This window comes from Equus caballus, chromosome 9 (genome assembly GCF_041296265.1).
Source record: "Equus caballus isolate H_3958 breed thoroughbred chromosome 9, TB-T2T, whole genome shotgun sequence".
NCBI lineage: Eukaryota > Metazoa > Chordata > Mammalia > Perissodactyla > Equidae > Equus > Equus caballus.
In genome coordinates this window covers 78,358,347-78,372,382 of record NC_091692.1, presented here as the reverse complement: position 1 = coordinate 78,372,382, position 14,036 = coordinate 78,358,347, and the positions used below count along the sequence as shown (strand labels likewise).

The 14,036-nt window shown below is 41.2% G+C and overlaps 1 protein-coding gene across 3 annotated transcripts in view; it reads right to left on the bottom strand.

Moving 5' to 3' along the window:
- Positions 1-14,036, bottom strand: part of COL14A1 (collagen type XIV alpha 1 chain) — a 216,380-nt gene that overhangs the window by 105,795 nt on the left and 96,549 nt on the right. For all 3 annotated transcript variants that reach the window (XM_005613198.4, XM_005613197.4, NM_001163870.2), the window contains 5 exon segments: positions 13,263-13,322; positions 11,532-11,683; positions 6,422-6,551; positions 3,113-3,235; positions 664-813 (listed from right to left, as the gene is read on the bottom strand). In XM_005613198.4, coding sequence (XP_005613255.2) covers positions 664-813; positions 3,113-3,235; positions 6,422-6,551; positions 11,532-11,683; positions 13,263-13,322 — 615 coding nt within the window.

Here is a 14,036-nt window from a genome sequence, read left to right as displayed (position 1 = left end):
AAGCTGTCCTAAGTCAATTTAAAGAAATATATTAAACAGATGGTGTGGAAGTATAACAAACATCGGGAGTATGGAACACACGTGCTGGAGTTTGGAAAACCCTGCATTACGACATGGGTGTCTGGGAGTGGGGTATGCCAATGAGAAGTCCCAGATGGTATGCAGACAGCATGCAAATCCTTAAAAGGTAGAGAAGAAAGTCCTTAGAGTGGTGAATGTATCTTTTGTGGATGGCAAGTGTGTGAGTGTGTGTGTGTGTGTGTGTGTGTGTGTGTGTGTGTGGAAGGGGGAGGGGCAAAGGTTTTGAGAAAAGGCGATCTTCCCCATGGTCCTTTTGACTGGCATTGGCTGTGTCAGGCTACAGGCCGGTTGGAAAATTTCATCTAATTTGAAAAATGCCAACAAACACTTTCCAGAAGGAATTCCTATCTGCCACCACCAAGTCTATTTGAACGCCAGGCTGACGTTCCGCCTGCCAACCAGGGCACTGAATGACAGCCCTGAGTGAGGAGCACACCTTTCTTTCCATGAAACACCATCCAGAAAGGGCAATGCTGAGGAAAAGGGAAACCAACTGCCAAGTTGAAGCAAGGATTGAGTCACAGTGAAAACAAAGCAGCAAAACCACACGTGGGGGTGGAGGCGACAGGACATCAGTCTTACATGTTTTCACCACGCCCGTCAGAGCATCGCTGAAGCCTGAGGCCTGGGAGGCAAATATTTTCACATTGTAGTCCATTCCACTGAGGAGGTTGGTGATAAGAATGGTGTTAATGTTAGCTCCCACGAAAGTTTCCAGTGTTGGGCCAGCAACTAAAGGAGAAGAAGTATATTTCAGTTACAACAGAGCATGGAAACATGGAAACACTCTGAAGTGAATTGTACTCAGGCAACTGGTTTTCAGTTGTCCAGGATCATACAGAAGGCCAACAGCAGAGCTGGCTTTGAATCTAGCCCCATCTAGCTCTAAGGCTTACATACCTGACTACCATGCTAGGGCTCTTTTTAGAAATCGAATTCTTTTCTCAAATGTAGTTCTTTCCCTAGCATTTACTCAAATAAACTGGTCCACCTCACAATCTACCATCCACCATAGTATGAGGCCTTCACAGTGGAACTACCATGTTGCCGTAGGCTTTGGGGCACTTGCTAAACTGAAGAATTCATTCTCAATTTCCCCTTCTCAGACACCCGGCTTTGTCTCCAGTGGGCATGCAAGTGGCAGTAGCAGCAAATTTTATCAAAGACTCTATGCCATATCCTGCCACATGGGAGGCCAGCATATCCGTTATCCCATTGGTTCTATTCACTCCTCTTATGATTTTTAAGACCAGACAGAGGACACTCTTATTCCAAAGCCCTTGACCAAACTGGCTTCTTTAGGCCTTTACATTTTTACCTCTGTTTCAACCCACTGGAGTCTTTGATTTAGTATTAAAAACATTCTTTGCTAAGTCCTTTACAAATTTATTTACCATCTGCTTCTTCCCATACGTGCTCATTCTTTAAGAACTTTGAGTTAGGTACAAGTTCCTAAAATACTCATTTCTTTACTCCAGATCCTCGCTTCCAACAATGAATTTATATATATTTACGTATTTCTGTATGTCTGTGTATCTCAGTAGCAATTTTCCCATGCCCCAAACTCTCAATGCAAATGACCACATAACATTCTTCCACCTGACCTAGAACAGGGTTTCTCAACCACAGCACTATTGACATTTTGGGCTGGATAATTCTTTATTCTGCAGCTGTGCGGGGGAGGTACTGTGACTTAGAGGGTGCTTAACAGTACCTGCTAGATGCCCACGGCAACCCCCTACCTCCCAAGTTGTGACAATCCAAAATATCTTTGTTTGGCAGCAAACGGCACCCACTGAGAGCCACTGGCTTAAAAGAAAACTATTTTCTCTCAGAAAATCTGACAAATATTTATAAAATGGTCCAAAGAACAAATTCAGGAAGGCTGTTTCGTGAATTAACATGTGCCTCAGGCCTAAAGAAAAGAAACAAAAAAAACTGATACTGGATCCCAAGGAATCCGTCTCGAGGAGGCTAGTGCATCCATGCTATATTCTTGCTATTTCATTTTCATGGTTCATAGGGATGTTTGTGCGGAGAAATTGGGGGTGGGGTACTGTAGTTATAAGAACTCGATGACAAAACAATAGAAAAGGCTGAAAAGTGATACAGAGGCAAGAACAACATCTCAGATGACAGATGGACACTAATGGAGTTTTGAGGGCAGAAAAAATTTTTTAGTGGCCCAAAGAATGTTTTTTAAATTTTCCTGTCAAATCAAGAAAAATAACTGAAGAACCCCTTTCAGCTGAACAACCAGAGTACTGAAGGCCCAGATCCAGAAAACTGAAAAGACTCTTATCATATTTATTTTTAGTCTCCTGTTTAACCTTCATGAAAGTGTTGGGAGATGATGCCATAACAGGTGAAGGGGCAGACGGTTTCATCTCAAGGCATATGGAGCAAGGGTACAATCACCCCTACTTGGGCCATTCTCCTGTCTTCAGGATATAATGACATGGGAGGTAAGAAGAGAGGGGTCTCTTATCAAGGTGGCTAAGAGGCTGATGGAAAAGGCTTTTCCTATCATAATCTTAGGGTTTGATGAATTTTATTCTCCAACATAGTTTCCAAAATGAGGAGACTTGAGAAGTTGATAAATGGACTTTTTCCAACTAATCCAAGAAGTAAGAGGTAGAAGAGGGATTAGAAATGAGAGATTCTGAATCATTAGAGCTACACATACCCATTGAGCCATAGAAACTTCCCATTTCTATGGAATCAAGGTTTCCTCGGGCTGGTTCCTTGTCTGGGCTGCGCATAGGTCAGGTGTATACCAAGTACATATTCTGCCCCTTAACGTGCCCAGTCTTTTTCCAGGTGGGGTCATAACTTCATCATTCTGATAATAGCTATCCTAGCACTGGCCCTACTCGAAAAGCTTTATTTTATAACAGGTAAGAGGCTCTTCTCACCTCTTAAAACCAAAGATAAAAGCAAAAATAGAAAGACAAAACAAAAATAACTTATCTTAGAAGACATTTTAGACACCTAATCATGGTAGCAATATTTTTTAAAAGGCGTTACTTACCACTCACGGGTTTGTAGACAATTCTATAGCCCTTTACAGGGGAAGACGGGGGATCCCATGAAATGCGCAACCTGTTATACCATTCTTCTGAGACCCGTAAGTTTTGGGGCCCAGAGGGTGGCACTGAGGAAGAAAGAAAAGGAAAAACGGGTTTAGGGTGGTGGTCATCCTCACCCCTACACTGTTGGCAACAGCATCGAAGATGTCTTCCCACCTTCTTCTTCACCTTCTTCCCGAAGGGGAGAAGTCTTTGAGAATCTGTGGCTGTTGTAAATACTAAATATATAGACAATAATTGCTCTGAAGATCTGAAGTTCATTCAATGTCATTGTTTTCTTCATCTAATTTTAAGTGAAACTGAATTGAAGAGTGTTTATTAAAAATTTCTGTCTACACGCCGCTCTGTGCCATTATCAAGTATGTATGTACGGCAATATCGTGGGTGACGGTCACACAATGGTAATGATGGTAATTCTGGAAGGGAAGATTCTGATGATTTTCTTTTTTGCTTTCATCTTTATATGGCCTATATTGTTTAAAATTTTATATTAGCATTTATCAATTTTTTATGCAAACATTAAAGCCATTTATATGGGAAGAACTTTGCAAACTATTGTGCATATTGATGGGTATCATCATTATCATTTCGCTGTCGATAGAATTTAGTGGATGGTCTAAAACAAGTAGACCACCCACTAACACTTTGAAATTATTTTACCATATAGATATAGTGGCGGGGCCTGTGGTAACTTTATGGAACATTAGAGCGTTAAATAATACAGTCCAAAGCAACTCAGAACAGCAGGCTTTACTATGCTTGTTTTAAACCATTCTGGCTTGCTTTTTTTTTTAATGACCTGGATTCAAGACAGACAAGGATGATGTATTTAAAAACACATAGTAGGTGTTCCATGAACCTTAATTTAATACCGCTTGATTTTCTCCTTTGTTGCTGTTTAAGTCTGTAGTTTTCAAACACTTATTTAATAGCAAAATACCAAAATATGCTAGAAATTCCAACGTGTGGCTCAAGTCAAGATGCCAACATTTGGGTAGTGAAGAGCTCGGAGCGCCCCCACTGCTCTGCTCTCCCCTTTCCTTCTCTCCTCCTACAGGACCCCTGAGGAAATGACCGCAGCAACTGTTAGGGCTGATAACACCCTGCGTGATCTTTGGCAAAATGTGCAGGTGTGGTGGGAGTCTGGGTGGAGGCATCATAGCATGGGCATGGCAGGAGGAAGCCATGCCAGCACTGTCAAATAAGACCCATTTGCTCAGTTGAGCAGACTCAAGGCTTTAGGCTGCAGATACAGAATTTTAACAACTTGCACACTTACTCAAAAAATCCACACGTAGGTGCCCAGGTACAGAAGTCAGCCTTTGCCACCATTCTGCACCTAATCACACATAACCATTTGGTAACTGTGGTAGATTAAAGATGGGCACAGGTTTTTGACCCTCCTCCGATTGAGTGGTGGGGGGTTTGACCCTCTCGTTAAATCTGGATGGGTTCTATGACCACCTTGACCGCTAGGCTACACCAGAGGCGACGCTGGCCTAGTTCTAAGTATAGCTCTTATCTGTCCTGACGGTTTTCACTTCCGACCTCTTGAAGCTCTTGCTCTTACAGTTCTGAGTCTTCATGGAGGAACTAGGACTATCCTGCTGGAAAGACCACACGGCGGCTCTGAGACCACATGGAGAGAGAGAGGCTCAGCTGAGTCCAGACTTCTAGCTCCCCACCAGCATGCCAGGCAAGTGGGGAAAGCTGTCTTGGACCCTCCAGACCAACCGGGCCACCAGGTGACCGTAATCAATACTTCATGAAACAGGAGAATTTCCCAGCAAGCCTTGCCTAACTTTCTGACCCACAAAATCCTGTGATAGGATAAAATGGTTGCTGGTTTAAGCCTCTAGGTCCTGGGGTAGTCTTCACGCCAGTATAGACAATCACAACAATAGGGAAGACAACTAAGACTTTGTAGCACTCTAACCAGGGGTTTTCCTGCAGACGCCTCACTTGATTACCATGGCCAATCCATCTAAAACAAACATTTTGTGATGCCTCCTCCGTGCCACACCATGCTGTAAGAGCTTGGCACGCAGAAGTGAACAGTACAGATGACGTCGTGGGCTCTCACGATGCTGCTCTCCAGAGATGGGAGACAGACAGTGTACAAATACATGAGTACACAAGAAAATAGAGAGTAAATTGTGCCATGACATGATCAAAGAAAGGTTAATATCGGGGCTGGCCTGGTGGTGTAGTGGTTAAGTTCACATGCTCTGCTTTGGAGGCCTGGGGTTCGCAGGTTCTGATCCTGGGCGTGGACCTACACACCACTCATCAAGCCATGCTGTGGTGGTGTCCCACATAAAATTGAGGAAGATTGGCATAGGTGTTTGCTCAGCAACAATCTTCCTCAAGCAAAAAGAGGAAGATTGACAACAGAAGTTAGCTCAGGGCCAATCTTCCTCACACACACCAAAAAAGGTTAAGATCATAGAAAGTGGGACATACTTTGCATGAGTGGTCAGAAAAGTCTGTGGAGATGAGGTGACATTGAGCTGAGACCAAAATGACAAGAAAAAGCCAGAAATGCAAACATCGTGGAAAGGATATTCCTTATGGAAGGAATAGTTAGTGCGTAGGTCTGAAGGCAGGAATAGGCTTCAAAAGTCCGTTGAAGACAGGAAAGGAGGTATGGCCGGGGGAACTGTTAGGAGGTGAGATCAAAGAGATTGGCAGGGTCTAGGTCAGATAGGGCCTCGTGGGACCATGGGAAGGACGTTGGGTTTTACCCTGAGTACAATAGGAAACAGAGGCATGACGTGAGATAATTTATATTTGGAAACGCTCCTCAGGCTGTTGTGAGGAGAATAAAGGATCCAAGAGTGGAAGTAGGAGGACAAAACAGGAAGCTCAGATACCCATTTTAGTAAGAGAGAGTGTGGCTTGGATCGGGGTGAGCAGCTGGATGAGGAGAAAGTAAACAAGCACGTAGAATGCATTTTGGAGAATCAACAGGACTTGTGATGAATTAGATGCTGGAGGAGTAAGATGTCAGGTTTTTTTTTAAGTCTTAGCTTTTACAGACAAGAAAACTGAAGCCCAGAGCAGTTAAGCAACTTGCCCAAAGTCACACAGCTTGAATGTGTGAAGACAGAATTCAAACACACATTTTCTATCTCCAAATCTCTTTTGCTCTTTTCACCACACTACACTGTGGCTATTAGGGTACATTACAGGCCATTTGCATTTTCAATTAATTAGTCAGCTAGTATCCAGAGGGAGAAAATTTCACTCACAGGTTTTTCCAGGGGCGGAGACACTCACACCTTCTCCGTCATCGTAGATGGGAGTCACTGTGACTTTGTATTCCGTATTGGAAAGCAGAGCCTTCAGAAGGAGATTGTTCTGGCTTCCAGGCACCATAACCTGAACAGAAAAGCAAAGGACCCTGGTCTTTGTAAGACCTCTGTTTCCATTGGTCCACTAATGGAGCAGAACCATAGGAACTTTGAAGTAATCAGAAGCAAGGAGATGTGTTTGCAGAGTGACGAGAAAAAAAGGGCATCCATGCAAAAGCATCTCTCTCTGAAATTCCCCTCTTGGCAACCCTTACTTTATAATCACTAATGCAGAAGGTTTAAATTTGAAGCTCTCAGGCTCTAAGGAATGGTCTTCTCTTAACATCTTTTCAGCCTTTGGAAAGTCTCCAGAAGAAAGAATAGTCATCTCTTTGGGAAGCAGGTGTTTATAGTTTAGGAGTGTTCATTCTATGACCCAGCCTGCTTATCGTTTTTGATTCTACTTAAGTATCCTCTTGAAAATTCAGCCTTCCGTTCTTTACCCTTTCAGAGATAAAACTAATCCCAGCCTTTTAGAAAAGGATGGGTGCCAGCCAAGAACAACAGAACCACACGATAAATCCAAGTGTTCTGGATGGAAACATATTTACCAGTCACACTAAGACATGTTGCAGTGTTTTTACTTCTGACAGGCGATGTCTTCCTCAATCTGAAATCGCCATCGCTGTCACTAAATGTTGCAAAAAGTGAGATGCAGCGATGGGGTGAGCACCACACAAACATCAGTGCCATGTGCCATGTGACTCAGGAGTGCAAATTCTGGCATCCCTAAGAGAATATATGGACCAGAAAAGCCACATGTTCTCGATGCTAAAACCACAGAACTTTCTGCCTGTGCTCCAGCAGTTAGACGCTGGCACACCTCTGGGCCATTTTTAATCATGGCTGGAAAAATGTTAGGATGTAAGAACTGACCCAAATACGTTTGAGGGAGTCATAAGACCAGGACAGCTGGAGACGCTTTTTGATTCAAAGGCTGGGTAAAATGCCAGCAGGCAAAGGGCTGTGCTGTCTACTTCTGGATGAGGGAAGGAACCTATAAATCATGGAATAAGCCCTAGAAAGCCTCGAGTTGAACCCAGAAGCAGCTGTTGCTAAGATACTGCTAAGCTCTAAAAGCAATATTTTTTTTAATATATGAAAAAAAGGGAGTCTGAATTAAGTGATTATATTGGATTAATATGATTTTGTTCCTCATATGAAAGGGACATTGAAATATACAAGGTTGTATTGATGTGGTCCTCGGAGGGATATTTTTAAAAAGGAGCTCTGCCTTATTCTAGAGTTAGATAACCCTGGCAGTAAGGACAAGTAAAGGAAGAATTGTGGTTGCCCTGACTTGTGTTGCCCCATCCATGTAGCTTCCTTCAGGGCATTGCTTTTAAATATAACTCCTCTGGAGCACAGAGCCTGGGCATTCATTCCAAGCTGTCTGCTTAGCAAACCACCCATGTTGATGTTCCTTAAATAAGGTAATCTCTCAAACTGAGAGACATATGGCCTTGGAACCAATCAAATTTAGCCTGTGGAATACTCAAAAGTGGTGGGGCCATTTTGGAGGACTCGTTTAGCTCGCCAGGAAGTAGTTGCTGTGGTTTATAATAACAGCCATCATTTACCTAGCAATTATTATGTCCCAGGTGCTTCTCTAGTATTCTAATATAGTAATTCACTTAATTTTCACCACAACCCTTTGAGGTAAGGAGTATCCTTATAGTCATTTTACAGGTGGGGAAACTGAGTCCCACACAGTTACTGAGTAAAGGACCCATAGTGAAATCCTGGATATCTGACCTGAGCCTCTCTTTGGTCCCTCACCATCCTTTACTCCACATGAGATGACGGCACTGCCTGGACCTCTTTACCCTAAGGGTATTCATTCCCCGAGAATCAAATGTAAATCTCCTCTTGGGTATGCAAAGTTCCCTCTGCTTGGCCTCTGCTTGTTTGCACAAAGCAAGGTAAAGACGGGCTCCTACTAAAAACAGATGCTACAGGTGGTAGCAGATGGTGGTTTTCTTTATAAAGCAGTTCTATAAAAGATGCTCGCGGTTAAATGAGATGCAAATCTAACCAGTGAGCTTCCTGTTTTTAATTTTTTCAGAAACGCAACTTTATGTCTGGCTCCATTACTGCCCAAAGCTCTTCAGAGGAGTCGGGATCCCAGCCAGCACCAGCAAGCTGTTCCCTCAACGGAAAGAAGATTCCCTGCATTTCACTGCGTTCCTGTCTTATAAAGCTCTGTTTCTAGACAGAGCTTCTCACGCTACATGGCAAGGACTAGGCAGTGTTGGTGCTGTCGTTTTAATTCCAATCCATTGAAGACCAATATTTTTATAAAATACAATAAGACAAAATGGCTAGAAAAAAATATCATGTTCTTGGATATTGCAGCAAAGTCAAATTGCTATAAATGTTTCTAAAAGCTTAATCCTTAATATCTGACCTTATCTTATAGGAGACTGAGCCACACTTTACGTATTCCTGTGCCATAGTATTTCTTGCAACTTGGAATTCAGATCATGGCTATGGATTTTGACATCTAGGCTCTAGAAAAGTCTGAAATCCTGATCAGCCTTTCACAAACAAAGAAGTGTGAGACTTCCCTATCTTCACAGCAAAATCCAGGGCAAAGTTATCGCCACTCCTCTGTATTTCAGAGCGGAGTTAAAATTCAGTCTTTGTGAAATATTTGACAAGTAGTTTTACATTCTAAGAGTTCAAAAGTTTTTTCTTGGAAATATTTGGTAGATTTGATTATGCTTAGAAAATATAAAATTATTTCAGTTACCTCAATTGGAAAAGTAAATTTAATTCACCTTGTTTTACATATATTAAAGCTTAACTTTGGTTTACAATCTTATATACACAAAGTATTCTCCAACTTATCCTCTCCTCGTGTAAACTTAATGAGCTTTTATAGTTAAGGAAAATTTGGAAAGATGGTAAGAGACATTCGTCTTATCCAGACACATTTCCTTTCCCACTTTTGTAATATGTTTTAGCCATCTGTCTTTCCCTGCCATGCATCATTATTTTAAGATATTCATTTGGTGTGTGGAAGTTCAAGACCCTTGGATTTTGCTATAGGTCTGCAACAGCCTATCTAACCTTTACCTGGATTTAAATCAAAATGCATCCCATTTTCTGTCTCCACTAATAAATTACATTTATATAGTAATCACACTTCATAAAACACTGAGATATAAGTTCTCGATTCATCCTCAGCTGAAAACATGCCTGTAAATTGCGTGCACAAATCCAATTTAATTGGAATTCACTAAAGGCACCTAATATTTAAAGAATTCTAGAGTACTTTCTTCTGTATAGCAAAAACACTTCTGCACAGTAAATAATCATCACCAAATTTATCAATATTTTTCACTTTTATTAAGGGTTTGTTTAACTGGGGCACATGTGTGTTTAAGACTTTTGATCTTTTTTTCCTTCATCTAGGTGTCCAAGTGTTTCAAAATAAACAGTGTGAAATGAAAGAAACTAGCAAAGGGAAAATTATCTAAAGACAACCCAAGATAAATATTATTATTATTTTACCTTGCATAGCTTACAAGTGCATGCATGAGATTAAATTGTTACTCTTTCCAAATTAGCAGGAATAATTTAGCAAGAAGCTTAATGTGTTTCTTGGAAAGAGTAGAAACAAAAAACACAGCTCTCATTCTGGGAAGTTTTTAAGGGTCTCATTTTTAGGAACTAAATTAAAACACGAGCACAATAACAGGGAAAACAAAACACCCAAATTTTATCTTTAGTTAGCACCTCTAAGCAGAATTTTAATTTTTTTGAATTTTCCCATCATAGATCATTTGAAATGTATGGTCTGAATGAATTTATAGTTCAATCAAGTTTGTTTAAGCATCCATCAACTTTGCAAAATTACTCCCAGACCAATTTCATGGACCTTCTAGCTATTCACAGGGGATGTGGCTATTCTCAGGGTTATCACTGTGTTCTGTAACGATTGCTCTATCAGCTTGAAATAAAGTATTTTCCTAAGAGGGCTTTGGGCTCAAATAATTGTTTACATAAGCACATAAATAAAAATAATTTTCCATCAAAAGCTTTATAAGTAAGGAAGAGGAAGAAAGGACAATAGTGTTATTCTTGAGCAATAATGAATTTAGAGACTTCTTTCCCAGAGTGTCTCAAAAATAATGCAGAAGACAAGACATGTAAGCAATGAGGATAAGAAAGTATATTCCGTGATAAAAAAAAAAGAAAAACTTCTTTTGGCTGCAAACTGGAGTTATCTGGTCTGCCAGGAAGCATGTCTAGGGAATAATTTTCAGGTTCTAGACTAAATGATATAGTGTAAATTAAGAAAACATGAAAGGGCCATAATTAAGGATGTATCCAGATTTCTAATATAGAAAAACAAATATATGGGAAACCGCTTAAAGAAAACTCAACATAAAATCTAAATCCCCTAAGGGAGACACTCATGATTAAGAACAAATTAGAAATGACTATAAGTCATTTATAGTCAAAATAAGTTGATGTCAGTGAAAAATATAACTATTTGTTAAGGGATGGTACTTTATTAGGAACACTTCAACTACATAAAGAATATCTTTCATGTATGCTTTGCTTAAAAACATTTAATCAGATTCCCAAGAGCAAAAAAGTTTAACATAAATATTTTTTAAAGTTCATATATTAAAAGTTTATATATTTATATATACATACAGGAACAAGTGTATAATGGCCTATTTATGACCCAGCTTTGGTGCTTTAACAGGTTGTCCAGGCAACAGAAGCAACATGGGAAACAAGGTTCAGAAGCATTATCAGTTTGAAGCAGGTTGTATGTGGAGCAAGTTTCGGAGACAGAAAGGTCATCAAGAAACCAGTAGTTAGTTTGAATTAACCAAAACCATTTGTCTCTGGAGCTCACCAAGAAATGATTAGTTTCTGGGGTCACCAAGAAATGAGCAGCAAAGCTTGCATTCATCTCTAGAGACAGCCTCGTTAGCTCTGTTAGTCAGGACGCCCTGTGGAGGTTCTAGTGAGCCATATTTATACAGACCGTTCCCACCACTTCTTCCGCAGGGTCCCCTTGAGCAGTCAGGTAGGTGACCCTGAACTGCTGCACGCTGCTGTCTGAAATGTCCCATTTTACATGCAGGCTAGAAGTGGTTTCATCATCTACAACCAGGTTTCTGATTCCTGTCCGGAAAACTGGAATAAACACAACCAAGTATTAAAGGACTTCTAACCCATCATATTCCAAAATGAGCTACAGAAACCATCTGTGGACGTGACAACAAGTATCATTTAATGTATTTCTCTAACGTAGACCCATGTGAAGCAAGAACAACTCAGCTTTAGTGCATAATGGGGAGCCATGATACCTACATGTAGCAAACGAGAATGGGTTTCAGAGATGCCTACAAGGTGAGACCCTGGACCTCTCAAAGCTATGAGCTCTGTATATATACTAGTAAGAGGAACTGGGGAGAAGCCCTTTGACTAGGAAACCTTAAGGGGAGCCCAAAGGGGAGTTTGCTCATGAAACCCTCACACTAACACTGAGTTGGGGAAGTGGCCATGATGGGCCAGATGTGGTCAGCCTCAGTGTGCAATCCAGCATCCAACGCACGACCCACTCATCTGTTCCCCATTTCTGTCTTAACACTTGTCACTCGAAGCACAACTCTCTATGGCTGCCTCTATCCATTCAGCCCACACAGATACTATCTTTCCTCTTACATCTGTCTAATCTCCTCACCGGTGTTCTCTGACACATTCTTTCTCATTTCACAAGGTGCCTGCTCCTTCATTTCTCCCATTTTTTTCTTCTCCCTTCTGTGCTGACTACCTTTCATTCCGTCCATCTCCACTGACTCTCCTCTTCATTCATTTATTCATTCATTCAGTAAACATTCATTGAGCTTTTCCTGTGTGTCAGACTGTGTTAGGCCTTTGAAATATATAGTGATTTACTCTTGACAAAAATAGTAAAAGTGTCACACAGGAAGTAGGAGAGTGACATTTACCAGGCAAAATTGGGGAGGGTCCCAGGCAGTGGTAATAGAAGGCAACTTCTCACCTTCAGGGCTAGGAGTTCTAGATGGCAGGAGGAAATGGGGAAAGCAAGGAAAATATGGTTGAGGCCAGGAAGGGAAGCAGAACCCAACCAGGAAGGCTCTTGAATATTATGATAAAGCGATCTGGGGGCACAAAGAAGGGCTCAGTAAAGATTAACTGAAGAATGAATGAATTGGTGAATGAATGAATGGGTAATGGAGAGCCGATGAAGGGTTTTAGGTAGAGAAATAAATGATATTATCAAATGATGTTTTATCTAGTTGACTCTGAGAGCTAGCTGAGAGGTGTGCTATAATGGAAAGGAAAGTTACACTGAGAGAGAACACAGCTGATGTAGGAAGAACAATAGACCACAGAGAAGCAAGGAAACCATGACGTGAATAATTCTCAACAGAGAGCCACAGGAGAAGGCACTGAGATAAAGAGGAGGGCAGAGATGGTGGGGGCTGCTATGCTGACATCCTCTGAAAGTTTAAATGGGAATCACAAACAAAGATGGAAAAGGTAGGGAGAGGTAACAGATTAGCAGACTAGAAGACCGATTGGCATTTCAGGGTAAGAAGAGGTTGAGAGGTTCCGAGAGGCATGTAATGTGAACTGGCAGGTCCCATTCCTAATTAATAATATAAAATAAATAAAGCTGGGATAACATAATTTCTGTTTAAATCAAGCTTTGGTTATGGGTAAATGAGCTTCCATTTGTCCTTACCTGAAGTCACAGGTCTGGTAGGTGCTATAGTCGTGGCTGGTTCCGTCCAAAAACTGTCAACTAAAAAAATATTCATTACTTAAAAATTTTGTCATGATAATAACTCTGTACATTTGTGTATAGCATTTTATAGTTTTCAAAGAAAATTTCACCTATATTATCTCACTTGCTACTCACAACAACCTTGACTATGGTTGCAAGAACGAAGAAGTAGTAATCAGACATTATATCTATTCTGCAGATAGGGAAACTGAACCCCAAAGAAGTTAAAGTTTCTAATCAGAGATACCCGACTGCATATAAACATTTGAATTACACCTATAAAATTGTGAAACCTCCCAGTTACTTTAAAATGAGGGATAACCATGATAATTAAAGGAAATTAAATAGTGCTGTAGATAAGGTCATGAAAGGGCTGCCAAACAAGACCACCAAGGAAGGCAATATGCTCGGGTAAGAAGTACATCTTCCATTTCTTGTATCCACCCTGGGCAACGAGTGGAATGGAGTGGCTGTATGGTGTTCGGCCCAGATTCTCTTTTCAGGGTCAACACACTCATCCACCAGCTTCTAGAATACTGGTTGCCAGTGGCTCAGAGCTCTGCAAATTGCCTTGCTTGAGGTCACAGACTCTGTCAGGGGATGGCCCACCTCCAAAGACCGGGTATTAAGGGATACAAAGGCCCAGCCCCTTTGACTCAACTTGGGACAACTCAGAAGGGTCATCCCAGGTCCAGAACTCCTAGCAGAATTAGTGGAGGGCTCAGTTTTAGC